This window comes from Muscardinus avellanarius (genome assembly GCF_963383645.1).
Source record: "Muscardinus avellanarius genome assembly, chromosome: 16".
NCBI lineage: Eukaryota > Metazoa > Chordata > Mammalia > Rodentia > Gliridae > Muscardinus > Muscardinus avellanarius.
This window is the reverse complement of record NC_137802.1, coordinates 55559685-55575858: the sequence shown is the minus strand read 5'-3', so window position 1 is coordinate 55575858 and position 16174 is coordinate 55559685. Positions and strand designations below refer to the sequence as shown.

The 16174-nt window shown below is 39.0% G+C and overlaps 1 protein-coding gene across 1 annotated transcript in view; it reads left to right on the top strand.

Annotated features, from left to right (window-relative positions):
* Positions 1-16174, top strand: part of NSF (N-ethylmaleimide sensitive factor, vesicle fusing ATPase) — a gene marked incomplete at both ends in the record, with an annotated part of 131833 nt that overhangs the window by 21179 nt on the left and 94480 nt on the right. Inside the window, 3 exons of the mRNA XM_080712539.1 lie at positions 469-576; positions 1077-1152; positions 3702-3857. Coding sequence (XP_080568665.1) covers positions 469-576; positions 1077-1152; positions 3702-3857 — 340 coding nt within the window. The remainder of the gene's footprint in view (positions 1-468; positions 577-1076; positions 1153-3701; positions 3858-16174) is intronic.

Below are 16174 nucleotides of genomic sequence, written 5' to 3'. Positions count from 1 at the left end.
AGTAGTACAGAACTGGTTTTTATTCTTATACCCCAGCACATAGAAAAGGGCCTAGATCGAAGAAAGCTCCCAACAGGTGCGCAATGCTGACTGAGCATTCGAAGGCTGTCTGCACTGGTGTGGCAGACATTCTGTACTGTTTATAGAAAAGCATGAATTCAAGTCCCTGGCTTGACTCCTAGCATATCATCTTCTGTGACTGTGAGCCCCATCGCTTAAAATATGTTTCCAAGAGTGTTTGTATTAATTATGTAGCTTCCCATAGTGTTCCTTTCCTACCAGATAATACATGTTCATTTCCTTGTCTTCTTTCTCATTGGCTATATGTGTAGTGGTCTCGTGGAGCAGGTCTGCCAAGAGTATAAAGGAGAAAGCAGATTTTCTGTACTTGGAGAACATTGGCAGTGTTAAGAATCTGGCCGTTATATCATGAAGTAATTTCTCTCGTCTTACCTCTTTTCTACATAGCTTGTGTTTAGCTTCAATGAAAAGCTTTTTGGTTTACTGGTGAAGGATATTGAAGCTATGGATCCTAGCATCCTGAAGGGAGAGCCTGCAACGGGTAAAAGACAGAAGGTATGCTTGATTTCTAATCTGTTTTAGATAATCTTATTATATAAATCATGTAGGTTAATATAATTTTTCCTAACTTTTTTCTTTCTACTATTTTTTCCTCTATTTTCTACTGTTTTTACTCTCTATTTTTTCCATATTGTGTACTCTTTGTTTTAAGGTAGCAAGGAAAAATGCTTTTATAGCTGACATTGTTATTAAATATAACTTAAAATACACTAATTTGCAGGCTTAATAGAAATTTGAAATTTGTATATGTACTTGTAATCCTAGTTGAATGCAGATGTTTATTATAAATAGAGTATTATTAAGAAGCTATTGGCACTGCCATACAGTATGTAGGAATTGTGGAATGCAGGTATGAGAAAAGTCCATGTACTTCAGATTAGAGTTTGGGAGATTTGCTTTGCACAGAAAGACTTCATTTCCTCTTCACTTTTCCCCTTGCTTTGAGATGTCCCAGAGTCTGCTATTAACCTACTAATTATTATCTTTCTGTATAGATTGAAGTAGGACTGGTTATTGGAAATAGTCAAGTTGCATTTGAAAAAGCAGAAAATTCATCACTCAATCTTATTGGTAAGATTTCCAGTTTTTGGAAGAGTCCAAGTGGAACTGTCTGTTATTATAAGTGACCCAACTAAAGTGATTTTCAAATGGGGAAGGAAAAGAGGGGTACTTCTCTTGAGGAAATTTTACAAAATCCTGGAATAGTTCATATTTGTCAGATGTGTTGATAGAAAGGTCTAAAACCTTCATCTGAATCAGCATTGTCCAATAGAAATCGAATATTAAACACTTGTAATTTTTAATTGTCCTAATAGCCATATTAAAATAAATAAAAAGAAATAGCAAGATTGTTTTTTAACTTTACACTTTAAATAATTTTAGGCTTACAAAAGAGTTACAAAAGTAGCTCAGAGAATTTCTTTACGTCCTTTGCCAGCTTACTCTGACATGAACATCTTTTCTTTTCCTTTCCCGTTTTTTTGTACTGGAGGTTGAACCCGAAGGCATTCTACCTCTGAGCTACACTCCCAGCCCTTTTTATTTGTTATTTTGAAACAGCATTTGCTAAGTTGCTAAGGGACCTCACTCAGTTGCTGCGGGCCTTGAATTTGGGATCCTCCTGTTTCAGCTTCCTAAATACTGGGATAACAGGTGTGCACCACCATGCCCGGCTGATGTGAACATCTTATATAACCATAGTGCAGTTATCAAACTAAGAACTAACAGTTGCATTGCTATTAACTACACACTTTATTTGGATTTCACCAATTTTCCCATTATATCATTTTTTTTGTTTCAGGATCACATTAAGGATCATCCCACATTGCAGTTAGCCTTCTCCAGTCTCTGGCAGTTTCTTAGAATTTTATTATCTCTCATTACCTTGAGAACTGGTCAGCTATTTTATCACTAGTCACCTGGTTGTGTTAAATGAGACACTGTCATCACCTTTATTAGTGACAAGTGATGAATGTACGGTTAAAACCTTTCCAGTAGGCTCATAGTTCAGTCCTTCTCTCTAAGAATTGTAACTCACCAAAATAACAGTGCAATTAACTGTAATAGCAATTCTAATTTTGATTGGTTTATCTCTGTTTATGTTTACCCTGACAGAAAATAGAGGGTTTTCATTGGCTGCAGACTAGAGATACTTAACTTTCTTTAAACATGTGGTCTCGCCGGGTGTGGTGGTGCACGCTTATAATCCCCGCACTTGTTCGAAGCCAGCCGCGCTGGCTTAGGAGACCCTGTTTCTAAATAAAAAATATATAAAATAGGTCTGGGAATGTAACCCGGAGGTAGAAGGGTTTCCAGGAACCCCAGTTCCACCAAAACAAACAAACAAACAAACAAACAAACAAACAAACAAATAAATATGTGGCCTATTTCTTGAGGCATAAGTTAACCATTTACTCTTATTGTTTTTCTTAATTAGTATAAAATAGGGACAGGCAGTCATTCAAAAACAACTCAGATTATAAAATTTGATTTTATTTTTATAATGCTTTATAAATTTTTGCTTAACACGTTTTAAGCATCTTAAATATACCTCTACAATATGATTTTTATACCTATATAATTTTTATGGATGCTGGATATATCATACTCTATTTTGATCTAATTTACTTATGAAGTAATTTATTTTTCTTCTGTTTCTGTACACATTTTGTTAAGATATCTTATCCCAGAGGGATTGTATATCTCACATAGTGTGTTTCCAAGTAATCCATGCAAAGATATGATTTCCATTGGAAAATAAAATTGTGCAGTAATTTGGCATGCAGTAAATTTGACCACAAGAGGGCAGTAGAGCGTAAAGAAAAATAAATATTTTTGATAGCTTCCTAAAGGAAATTTTAAGTCCACAATACCCTTAATCATAAAATAGAAACTATAAATGGTGTTGATTGCCATATAAACACTTTTAAATGTGATATCTTCTTCCCTGACCTTATAAAAATTCTATTCTCACTTATTTGTTTATAGTAGCATGCACTAAGGTGACTTGTTCTTTGTGTTTGAAATAGTAAATGTGGTTCTCTTGCGTTACTTTAGGTGGCACTCTAACATTTAAATTAGATAATTTTTATCCTTGTGACAATTTATAAACATGAATCCTTCAAATCGTTAGTCTTTAGAATAATTTTAGACTTGTATACACCTGAAGAAACTTAATCAGTGCATCTTCTCAGGCTGAGGGGCTACACGCTCAGGAATCTAATGTAGATAAATATATGTATTTTAAATACACTTGCTTTAAGAGCATTGAGGAATTCCTAGATTTCAGTTGCATTTCTGGCATCTAGTGTTGACTTAATCAGATATGCATATGGTGTTTCTTCTAATCAACTCAAAGTTAGGTAATTTGGTTAGATTAAAGGTGAATGAAAACAAGTTTCATGGATTGATTACAAATAGGCTACAGCTTAAGTTTAGCTAGTCATTTTGAAAGTTTATTACTGATCATTACCATTCTTGTTAAGAGAATCAGCTAAGACTATGTTCTTTGTGTAAAAGCAGGGTGTCTTGATTCATGGAGGATGTCCAGGGAGTATCTGTTGTTTTGCATTTAGTGATGAATTTCTTGTTTAACATTTCATTATATTTGTTTGACACAGGCAAAGCTAAAACCAAGGAAAATCGCCAGTCTATCATCAATCCTGACTGGAACTTTGAAAAAATGGGAATCGGAGGTCTGGACAAAGAATTTTCAGATATTTTTCGACGAGCATTTGCTTCCCGAGTATTTCCTCCAGAGATTGTGGAACAGATGGGTGAGTTCAAAAGGAAAAATTTGATAAAGCTTATATTGTTAAAAAAATTAAGTGAAAAATGTTTTCTCAATAGTTTTAATATTATTATTTTTCAGACCTGCCAAAACCTTTTTTAGTTTTAACAATCTTTTAAAAAATAAGTTTTATGAAAAACTTTCAAAGTATTTAATTTTATGGGAGAAATTATAGAAATCACATTTGTGGTTGTTCCACTTTTTATTAGTTAATTTAAAATGTTTCTCTATAAGGCATATTTAGGGATTTTATGTGTTTTTAATAATCCATATAGTTCAAATGAACCCTTCTAAATAATCATTATCTGTTAGCGTATGAGCAGTGTTCTAATATTGGCTGTTGCTTCTTTTTATTGTACTATTGCATTAAGCAATTAGTACATCATACCTAGTAAATGAATACCTGGCATGGTTTTAAATTAGATAACTTTATCCAAAAAGAAATGCAGGCTATACAGGGGAGTTTCCATATTGCATACAAAGAAATACCCTATTCATTTATCATTTCCTTCTTGAAGGTTTATTTAATTTATCTGTGTGAAGTGACTTTATTTGCCCAGTGGAAATGCTGTCAGGACTGTTTTCATATCCATATCATACGCTGGGTTGGAATGTGAGCAACAGAATATCCGAGAAAGGAATTCATAACATAACAGCTTCTGGCAGACTATTAGTGTAAAAACAGGATCCAAAAAAACCTGAGGGAATATAAATATATTACTCCCCTTGCCCTCATCGTCCTTTGTCTTTAAAGTGCTACTGGGGGATAAAAGTATATTCATCAAGTGGGGATGAGAGTCCCCTTTCTAGGCACTAAGTACTTGGACCATATTAGCCTCCTATTGTTGGCGGCTTTTCTGCCTGGTCGCTCGCTCTGATGAATTACAGGCACGGCACACACCTGTTCACTGGGTAAAGGTCGAGTTTGGAATTGGATTAAGAGAAAATGACAGAGACCCTCATCACCTGAGTTTTATACTCCTTGAAATGACAGTAGCACAGTTTTTATCTGAAAGATACAAAGGCCATGTCTATAAAAAACAATTCTAACTTGGAAAAATAGTAAAAACTGTGATAGTTTACTCTCTTGATAATATGTATTTTGAGGCACAATAAATCCACAAAGCTAGATCTAGACATGGAAATATTATTTAAGTATATTTGAGGTAAAAGCAGAATTAAGAAGATGATTCCAAATGTTCTAAGTTATTCTTCTGGAATATTTTTACTCCTTTTTTTTTTTTTACTGAGACCTAGGAAAGTCTAATGATTCTGGCTCTTTGAGCATTTATACTGTGCAGCCAACAAACAGAAAAATAACTGCTTCTATAGTAAGCTGTATCTTTGAATTATACTACCAATACTTTCTCATGATTTGGAAGCTATCAAGGGTTTAGTTATTTAGATACTAGTTTTCTGCCTCTGCATTACGCAGACCCTGCTCATGAGAGTCTCTGCCCGAGATTGGATAGTTAATGCATAAAAGATTGTGACTCTGCCAGCTGTAAGAGCTTGAAATTAAATCAAAACTGTTTTGGAATTTATTAGTAAACTTAATCAGTTTTTGCTATCCATGTCTAAATGAGTTGGATTATAGTTGTATGCTTTTGATTATTTGTGTGCTTTTTGACTAAGGACTGTGGGATTGAATTTTTGTTTATGAATGCTGCTATCTAGAGCTTTCCTTATGGATTGATTTTTTTCTAATATGTTTATATTAATCCAGTTAAAACTAAAAAATGAATTTTTCTTTCTATTCATTTATTTTATTTTATTTTTTCTGGTATTGGGAATTGATCCCAGGGGCATTCTACCTACAAGCTACACTGCTAACCATTGTTTGTTTGTTTGTTTTTGGCAGTACTAGGAATGGAACCCAGGGACATTCTACCTTCGAGCTATACCCCTAGCTCATTTTTTATTCTTTAATATGAAACAGGGTCTCACTAAGTTTCAGAGGGCCTCCCTAAGTAGCTGAGGCTGGCTATGAACCTGTGATCCCCCTATCTCCGCCTCCCAAGTACTGGAATTTCAAGGGTGTGCCACCACGCCCAACTATGTTGTTGTTTTTGATGGTATTGGGGATTGAACGCAGAGGCTTTCTACCACTGAGCTATATTCCCAGTCTTAGTTTTTATTTTTATTTTTTTATTTTTTGGTGGTACTGAGGATGGAACCCTTCTACCTCTGGGCTACGCTCCCAGACCTTTTTTATATTTTATTTGGAAACAGGGTCTCTTAAGCCAGCGCGGCTGGCTTCGAACCTGCGTGATCCTCCTGTCTCTGCCTCCCAAGCGCGGGGATTATAAGCGTGCGCCACCATGCCTGGCTTTAGTTTTTATTTTGAAACAGGGTCTTGCTAAGTTGCCATGTGTTGGCATCACACCTGTGATCTTCTTGTCTCAGCCTCCCAGGTACTAGGATTACAGGCACGTGCTACTGTGCCCAGCAAGTTTTGTACTTTTTAAATAAAAAGTCACATATATATTTTTTCTTTTTGTGGCTTTCTGTCATTAAGAATCATGTGTTATTAATTTGATTTAAAAAACAACTAATGTAAGCTTCCTTTAATTTTTGAGCTGAATTGAGAAATATTATTTTACTATTTAAAAGAAGTTTCTGAGTATCTAACAAAAATTAAGTGGCCAGGCATGATGCTCATGCCTGTAATCCCAGTACTTGGGAGGCTGAGCAAGAGGATCATGGGCTCAAGGACAGTTCTAGCAACATAGTGAGACTCGCAGAAGCCTAGTGAGACCCAGGTTTTAGATAAAACATAAAAAAGGGCTGGGAGTACAGCATAAAAGTAAAACACCCCAAAGGTTCAATCCCAGTTGAAGGAAGGAAGGAAGGGAGGGAGAGAGAGAGAGAGGGAAGAAGGAAGGAAGGAAGGAAGGCAGGCAGGTAGGCAGGCCGGCCGGCCAGGCCTGGTAGCATATACGCTTATAATCCCCGTGCTTGGGAGATAGAGACAGGAGGATCACGCAGGTTCGAAGCCAGCTACGCGTGCTGGCTTAGGAGACCCTATTTTCAAATAAAAATGTAAAAATAGGTCTGGGAGTGTAGCCTGGAGGTAGAAGGTCTTCCAGGAACCCCAGTACCACCAAAAAAATAAAAATAAAAAAAAATAATAATAATGAGGAGGAGGAAGGGAGGAAGGAAGGGGCTATATTTTAATGGTTAAGTGGTTGAGAATTCTCTTGCTGTGCATTTGGCATTTCCCATTATCCAATAGATGGTTATTTTTTTTTCTTTGAATTCTGGGAGAAATCGTAAAATACTTCCTTGCACTCCAAGTATATTGTGTTCACAAAGTTTTCATTAGACTTAGTAAAATATGTGAGAATAAGAATTGTTGCACTTGAATATGTTGTAAATAAAATTATACAAGTTCTTTTTATGCATACTCTGTGTTATTTTATTCTGCCAAGAATAAAATTGGCTGATTTCTTTTCTTCTCACTCTTTGTTAAATAGACAAAAATGATTTGGGGATTCAATTAGACATTAGAAAATAATTATGTAGGTAATGGGGTTTTTCTATTTTAAGCAGAGAACTTTTTTTTGGCTCTGAGAAAATCATTCTCTTTTCTATGGAGTCTAGAGTTATGTTTATTCTGTAAACAGCAATTTTAACTAAATGGGCTTTTTGCCTATATATGTCAATTTTTCAAATTTGCAAAGCGATAAATTTAGAATTTTCTTCTGTCATTGTGTTTATAAGACTTAAAATATTACTTGTAGATAATAAAGTCTTGCTTATAAAATTTTATGTTTTCTTTTTTTTTTGGTGGTACTGGGGTTCCTGGAAGCCCTTCTACCTCCAGGCTACACTCCTAGACCTATTTTTTTACATTTTTATTTGGAAACAGGGTCTCCTAAGCCAGCGCACATGGCTGGCTTTGAACCTGCGCGATCCTCCTGTCTCCGCCTCCCAAGCATGGGGATTACAAGCGTGCGCCACCACGCCCAGCATGTTTTCTTTTTAAAATTGAAAACATAAGTTTAGATACATACAGAATATTGCTGATGAGATTTAAGAAGACTAAATGAATTAGCCAGAGATACACAGTTATGCAGTAAAATTAGAGATTAGATGAAATGACATGTGAAAATACTGTCACAGAGTTTCCACCAATCTGTTAGTATCTCTCCTGAAGTACTTTCAGGTACATAGTGTCCACCATCTTGCTTTTATTATATTTTATATGTAGTATTAAAGGAAATCTTAAAGGAAAAAGGAAAAGATACGTAAAGCTCTGTAGGCAGAGGGATAAAAGATATGTGTTGCCGGGCGTGATGGCGCACACTTGTGATCCCAGTGCTTGGGAGGCGGAGACAGGAGGATCGTGCAGGTTTGAAGCCAGTGGCGCTGACTTAAGAGACCCTGTTTAAAAAAAAAAAAAAAAGGATATGTGTAGAAGTAGGTAAAAAGAGAACTTTGGAGGAATATCAATTGAGACTTTTGTTTCTGTTATTGTTTTAACTGGTGTAACTATTTACTTTTTTCTAGTCTGTAGCAATTGGGCTCACCCAAGCCCAAGTGCAGCAGCTCTTCTTTGAAACCATATGAAAACATTAGCAACGATAACTAGACCTATTCCTTGTACTTAGTGAATACCAAATTGATAGTTAAAATAGTTAAAATGTTGCTTGACCCCCACAGCTATCGATACTTAGTTAGGAATTACCTTAAATCCTTACTTTTTGGGGTAACAGTAGTACTGCTTGAGTCCTGGTGGACGTGGGCATCAAAAGCTGGGATCTGGAGGTTTAGGTAAGTAAGTTCAGCAGCCGATTGCTGTCTTGAGCATTTTCAGATGCCAGCTGAATATATCATTCTGTTCAGTCCTTTACCACTTTACCACATTCTGTTCAGTCCTTTACTGCATTCAGTTTTGAGGAGAATGCTCAGAATAGATAAATGATTAATTACCTCAGTTCTCATTGCAGCTCTTTTGTTGACAGAGATAGGATTTTTGCAAAGAAACTTCCAGTTTTCATCATCCCTGGCAATGATCTCCAAACTGTAACTGTCAAAGCAGAAAAAACAACTCCTTTTCAATGAGCACGGGAATGACTGCTAAGGAGTTAGTGGATCTCAGTGTAATCTTAGGAGTAGGTTCACATCTACCCAGGAGACGGTGTTTTGGCAGAAGAGCTGGAAGGGAAGGGCTTGAGACTGAAGGCCTCAGCCTTACCGTCTTTCTGGAATCTGCCGGCTCAGGATGTCCAGGCCTCCCAGTGGGGAGAGAGCCCTTGTTAGGGTCTTGGGCCCCCCTTCTTTGAAACCGAGCTGTGTTCTTTTTGGTCCTCTTTTCCCTGTGCCTCCCTCTCTAAGCCTATTTTCAATCTGTAATTTTAAGGTTTCTTTTGAAATTCAAGAGGAAAGCAAGTCTTTTTCTGATATTATGAGTGAAACTGCAGTTCCTCTATGAAGTAGAGCTGCTGAGAAGATAAGGAGCCTTTCAATCACACCCAGACATCTTTCACATGCTAAGAACAGGGCAAATAAGACCTAGTAGAAGAAAGGGCACAAGGTTTTGTGCATGCCATATTTGGGAGAAAGGGAGTTCTTGCTCAGATTAACATAAACACTGACACTCTTAAGTGCATTTTCACACCCCCACTAGTGAGGAGAGATTGCAATTTAAATGGGGGTTAAGACATCTAGCCGAACTCCAGGGCTCTGTAAAAGGAACCCTAAGGCTAAAGAGCTTATCTGAAATTTGAAAAAAAGAGAAAAAAATGAAGCTTTCTGACATTCATCTTTTTTCCTTGTATTAGTCATAACTTGCTTTTCAGCTATATTTTAGGTTTTGAATGCCAACCTGACATCTGTTCAAGTCTGCCTGCAATTTATTAGCAGAGGAAAAGAAAGCAGTTGCTCACTAGAGATGCAAAATTTCTCCCTTCTAATTTTCCACTAAGTACTTAGAGATGATACGTGAATAGGAGGAATGTAATCATTTACTAATTGTAACTTCAGGTTGGAAAATTTATAGTTTTTTATTTTAATTAGAAAATAGCTTATGACCATGAGAGTTCCAGGATCTCTAAAGTAGAATTTAAAGACAAAGCATATAGCCTAAAAATACTATAGGTAACTTTTTTTTTTATCAGTCAAACAATATTTACATTGAATTTACACTTAAATAGAAATAATGTAGTTGTGCCAATATCTCAAAGTCAAACTATATGTAATTTTAGCTGGCATTTTTATTTATAGATAGACATTAAGAAATAATTCTTTTGGAGGGCAGAGCTGTCTGCAGAGTCACTACTAAATTAAATTTTCTGGCAACCACAGTTTAGTTACTCACAGATCAACAGTTGGGTCACTACAAAGTTGAAGTCTTAAGTGTTAACCTGAATGTCCACCCCAAAGAATGAGTAAACTTGATGCATCCACATTATAGAATACAGAAAAGCTGGTCTTAAAATAACATAGCTTCAAATTTACAAACATATTTGTGTCTAAAAATTATAAAGTTGAAAGAAAATGCATTCCAGAAGTCTGAGGGCACATTAAACTTTTAATTTTTTAATTTTTCTTTTTTGTGTGTGTGGGTCATGGGGTGGAACCCAGTGGCATTCGACCTCCAAGCTACACCCCCTGCCCTGTTTTTTATTTATTTTTTGGGGGGAAGATTTAAAGAAGTTTATTAAAAAGATAGAAATACAGAAAATAGAAATACAGCCCCATGCCAGAGTGGCATGGAGGGGTGACTCGAATGAATACACCCTTTTATTCTTTATTTTGAAACAGGGTCTCACTGAGTTGTGGAGGGCCTCACTAAGTAGCTGAGGCTGTCCACGAACCGCGATCCTTTGGTCTCAGCTTCCCGAATGCTGGGATTACAGGCGTGTGCCACCACGCCCGGCTTACATTAAACTTTTAAAAAGTGCTTACTTCTGTGAAAGAAATTAGAGGACTAAAGAGAATTTTGTTCTTTTACTCCTCATCCCTCTCTGCATGTATTATTGTGATGATCGTCTATCTCTGATGTACAATTTATAAAGCAAACAAAAAGATAATATCCCAGTTGTGTGTCTCAGGGTGGCCGTCAGCACAGGGGTCAGAGCCCAGGTACGTCCCATTCCCTTCCTGAGGCTTTCTCGAGGAGAAGAGGACGGGGTAAGGGCCCGGATTCCCAGGACTCTGGAGGGCAGCCCCTGATGGGGCAGGAAGAAGTGCCTGTCTTACTTTACTAAAAAGAGAAAAAGGGTTTCTTCATAGGTAACAAACTCTTCTTCCCAGTACTTTCTGTACTGTAGTAAGAGGTATACGTAGTTTTTCTTCTCTCTAAAAGTAGGGACATTCGCACCCAGGCATTTAGGTGGCTGAGGAAGTATTAGAGAGGAAAGGGAGGGAGCACGGTGACTCACGGGAGAACAGAGTTTCTGACATTTTATGAACTATGCACAAGTTAGCTTCCATCTTCAGAGACGTCTAGCTCCTGCGGATCTCCGGCTGTGCTCCTGCGTTTGCACTGGTGATGGTAATGACGACGTGTAAGTGCTTTGCTAAAGTGATTTTTAAGTGCTTTACTCAACTCATTATTTTGTAGATTAGCTTATATGATCCTTACAACAGCCTTACAAAATAGATGCTCTGTTATTCTATTATTCTCTCTTTCTCTCTCCCTCACTGTACCTCCAAGCTACATCCTTATCCCTATTTTATTTTTTTTTAATTTTGAAACAGGGTCTCTAAGTTGCTGAGGTTGTCATCAAACCTGCAATCCTCCTATCTCAGCCTCCCAAGTACTGGGATTATAGGTGTGTGCTGCCAGACCCAGCTGTTGTTCTCATTTTATGCAGCAAAAACCTGAATCTCAGAAAGATTGAATAACTGGTAACTGGTTCAAGATCCATTGTTCATAAGAGGTAGAGTCAGATCTGAATCCAGCAGCCTGGCCTCAGAGTCCATGCTTTAACCCGTATACTCTTCTCTCATGAAAGCCCATCATCTGAAACCACTAGAGTGGGTCTTCTCAGGACCATTTTTGGGGCTCTTGGAGACAGTTTTTAGGCAGTGCTCAGTCAGGCCAAGGGATTTTTCAGTGTTGGCACTCTTGACAAGTTGAATCGGATAATTATTTGGCAGAGACTGGCCATTTCTGTGCACTGTAAGTAAATGATTCTTCTAGTAATTTAACTTATTTGAGTTGTCCTGAGCTCAAGAGACAGGAAGAGCTGGTAGTAGGGCTGTAATATCTAATATATAATGCCACCTTTTTCATGTTTTTTAGTACCTATTGTGGCAAAATACAGGAAGGAAGTGCTTGCTGCAGGTGTGTGAGAGAAGTTCTGTCTTAAGTGAACTGTCAACTTAGAGATGAAACATAAATGCTAAAGTTCAATAATAATGTAAAAGTTACACAGCGTAATGTAACAAATGCTATCAAGCCAAAATGTGATTAAGTACCTACTGAGTGGTATAGATGGTAAGTCACCTAGGGATGGCAAGAGAATTACCAGCCCTCATGGAGGAAAGAGAGCTTGCATGCATGGGAGGGAGAAAGGGACCGCCGTCCATATCCTGGGAAGAGCGACAGGCAAAGCAAGGTAGAGAATTCACAACTAGTGTTTTAAATTATATTTTACAAAAATTTACAGATTGAAACTTTTTTTGTCTTGTGGTACTGGGGGTGGAACCCAGGGGCTTTTTACCTCTGGGCTATACTCCCAGATCTATTTTCTATTTTATTTGGAAACAAGGTCTCAGGAAGTTGCTGAGATCCTCACTAAGTAGCTGAGGCTGGCTTCGAACCTGTGCGATCCTCCTCTCAGCCTCCCAAGTACGGGGATTACAGGCGTGCGCCACCACGCCCAGTCAGATTGAAACTTTTAAAGAGCTGGTCATGGTGATGCACATTTGTAATCCCAGCATTTGGGAGGCTAAGACAGGAGGATTGAGGTTTGCCGCCAGCCTCAGCTACTTAGTAAGGCCCTCTGCAACTCAGTGAGACCCTGTTTCAAAAAATAAACAAATAAAGAATAAAAAATAGGGCTGGGAGTGTATCCTGGAGGTAAAATGCCCCTGGGTTCCACCCCCATTTCTGCAAAAAAGAAGGAAAAAAAAGATTTTTTTTTTGGTGTGTGTGTGTGTGTGTGTGTGTGTGTGTGTGTGTGTGTGTGTGTGGTACTGGGGTTCCTGGAAGCCCTTCTACCTCCGGGCTACACTTCCTATTTTTACATTTTTATTTGGAAACAGGGTCTCCTAAGCCAGAACGTGTGGCTGGCTTCGAACCTGCGCGATCCTCCTGTCTCTGCCTCCCAAGCGCAGGGATTACAAGCGTGCGCCACCACGCCCGGTGAAAAGAAAATTTTAAAGAAAGCAGAAATAACAACTAGACCTTAGCATAGACAGTGTGAGTATATAAATATTTACTAAAAGAACAAAAGTTTTAGGAGCTGGGGTGTAGCATGGTGGTAGAGCATTTGAGGCCCTGAAAAGAATGGAATATTTTAGTGCGTGGTTGCAACAGGAAGTCACTAGAGAATTTTCAGCACTGAAATGATGTGATTGAAGTTAATGTTTTAAGATAATTGATATGAGCCAAGCATGGTGGCACACAGTTGTAATCCCAGCATTTGGGAGGCTGAGACAGGAGGATCGTGGTTCACAGACAGCCTCAGCTACTTAGTGAGGCCCTTTGCAACTCAGTGAGACCCTGTTTCAAAATAAAGAATAAAAAAAACAGGGCTGGGCGTGCAGCTCGGAGATAGAATGCCCCTGGGTTCCATCCCCAGTACTAAAAAAAAAAAAAAAAAAGAAAGAAAGATAATCGATAGTTATTTTGGTGACAAGATTGCCCTGGAAAGAAGGTGAAGGACTGAATGGCCTCAGAGACCAGTAGACTCCAGCTGTCCAGTTGCGTGGCACAAAGAACCTAGATTAGGATGGTAGTAATGGCAATGGAAAGAGAATAAAATATATGAAAAGGTTACAAAAATAAAATGGACAGAATTTAGTGATTAGTTATTGAGGATTACAGATTTTGGAGCAACATTTAGGTGTTAAAAGAAATGTTGGAAGCTGGGCATGGTGACAAACGCTTGTAATCCCAACATCCGGGAGTTTGAGACAGGAGGATCGTGGTTCGCAGCCAGCCTCAGCTATGTAATGAAGCCCTTTGCAAATCAGTGAGATCCTGTTTCAAAATAAAGAATAAAAAAGAGGGCTGGGGGTGTAGCTCAAAGGTATAATGCCCCTGGGTTCTATCCCAATACCGCAAAAAAAAAAAAAAAAGAAAAAGAAAGAAATGTTGGAAATAAGAAAGTTATAAAGACCTAGTTATAGGGGTTGGAGACTGTCATTACACATATTTTCAGTGTCATGAAAAGAAGCCTGAAGCTGACTTGAAGAAAGAAGCATTGCTGACAATTGACTGGAGGCTAGCTGCAACCAATCTGCACATGTTTAAGAAGCACACTCACGGCTGGCCATTCTTTCTTGAGGTCACCTCTTATTTGACTTCTCCCACTCCAAGGGTTTCTGGCTCTCCTTTTATCTCCCTGCTGCTCTTCTGTGTCCCTCAAAGCAGGGGTTTCCCTGGAGTCTGAGACATACTTTCCTCACTTTAATTACTCTCCCCCAGGTTGACCACACTCACTCCACAGCTTCATTTGGCATCTTCTTGCCGTTAACTCTCAGCTGTCCTTACCACCGCAGTTGAGAGCCTGGGTTTCCACCAGCACCCCTGTTGGCCGTCTCCTGATCGTGTAGTAAGTTCAAGACTAAGCTCACCCACCTCCCTTGCCCCACTGCCTCCCCAGGCGTGCTCCCAGATTGTGTTTTCTGTCTCTGGTAACATTGGTAGCTAAACACGGGGGCATCTTTAACTCCTCTCGTTTCCCCAGCCTCCGTTTCCACAAGTCGCAGAACAGACCGCCAGTTCCACCATCTCCTCACCATTTCTCAAATCCACCTGGTTCTCTCCATCGCACCCTACCACTCTCCTTCAGGACACCATTGTCACAAGCCTTCAGTCTGGCCCTTCTCGAATCCATTCTCTACACTAACTGGAGTGATTTTTATAAAAAGGCAAGTCTGATCCTGTCACTCCACAGGTTCAAACACCTTAGCAGCTCCCTAACTCTCACGCAGTTTACAAGCCCTGTGTGAGCTGGCATCGGCCAGACTTTCCCGCCTCTTCCAGCCTGCGCCCCTCCCTGTGCTCTGGGTTCCAGCCAGCCGGTGCTATTTTCAGTTCCTCGAATTTGCCACGCTACTCTCTCACCTCTGGATCCTAGGATGCTTTGCACCATCTGTGTCCAGTTCCTGTTCATCCTTCAGGGCTCAGCTTTGCTTCTTTCTTGCAGGGTGCCTGGACCTCTGTGCTCCTCCCAGGTCTCCCAGCCATTCCCTTGGTTCTTTTATGAGTCACTGCATTGTTTTACATTTGCTCACTGCATGTCTGTATTCCAGGCCTTCAAATCTCCCATGTCTCTACCTCTGCAGACCTGATGTGAATCTAATGAGGAAGAGCCCTTGTTCACTTTGATCACGGGTGTATTTATCATTCCTAGCATGGTCCTGGCTCATTATATAAGTTTTCTAGAAATGCATAAATGCCAGGAGCTCGATTAATCTTGATTAATTAAGTAGAACACTTAAACTTAAGCCCTGCCCTCAAGATGCGTACAGTCTCTTTGGGAGTAACAATAACACTATAGATGTACACCCTAGAATGATGCTATTTAAAGTATAAGGCACATTGGGAACCTAATCAAAGTAGACCATATAGGGAAGCAACATAGGCTTTGCAGAAGTAAACACTGGGCCCTGTGTGTTTTCAAAGTCAGAGCAGATGGGATGTGTATCACTCTTTATTAAGTCTATATAGGTCCTCTTAGATCCTTTCTTAATTTATGAAAGACTTCTTTGATTGGTCTCATGGAACTAGACTCCAGACATAAGAGGAGAAAAAATATTTTCCCTTTTTTTGTGGTACTGGGGCCTTTTCCGGGCTACACTCCCAGACCTATTTTATATTTTATTTGGAAACAGGGTCCTCCTGTTTCAGCCTCCCAAGCACGGGGATTAAAGTGTGCGCCACCATGCCCAGCGAGAAAAAATATTTTGCTTGGGCAATCGACAGCCATCACTCGTTTCATTGGGAACCTCAGTGTTGGGCGTCATGTCAGTAGAGTGTGGGGTGGGGAGGAGTATGTGCATGCAAACGTGTGTTTATTTTATAAAAGTAATGCATCAAGCCAGGCTTGGTGGTGCACGCTTGTAAGTCCAGTACTTGGAAGGTTGAGACAGGATTGCAGGTTCAAGGGCAGCCTCAGC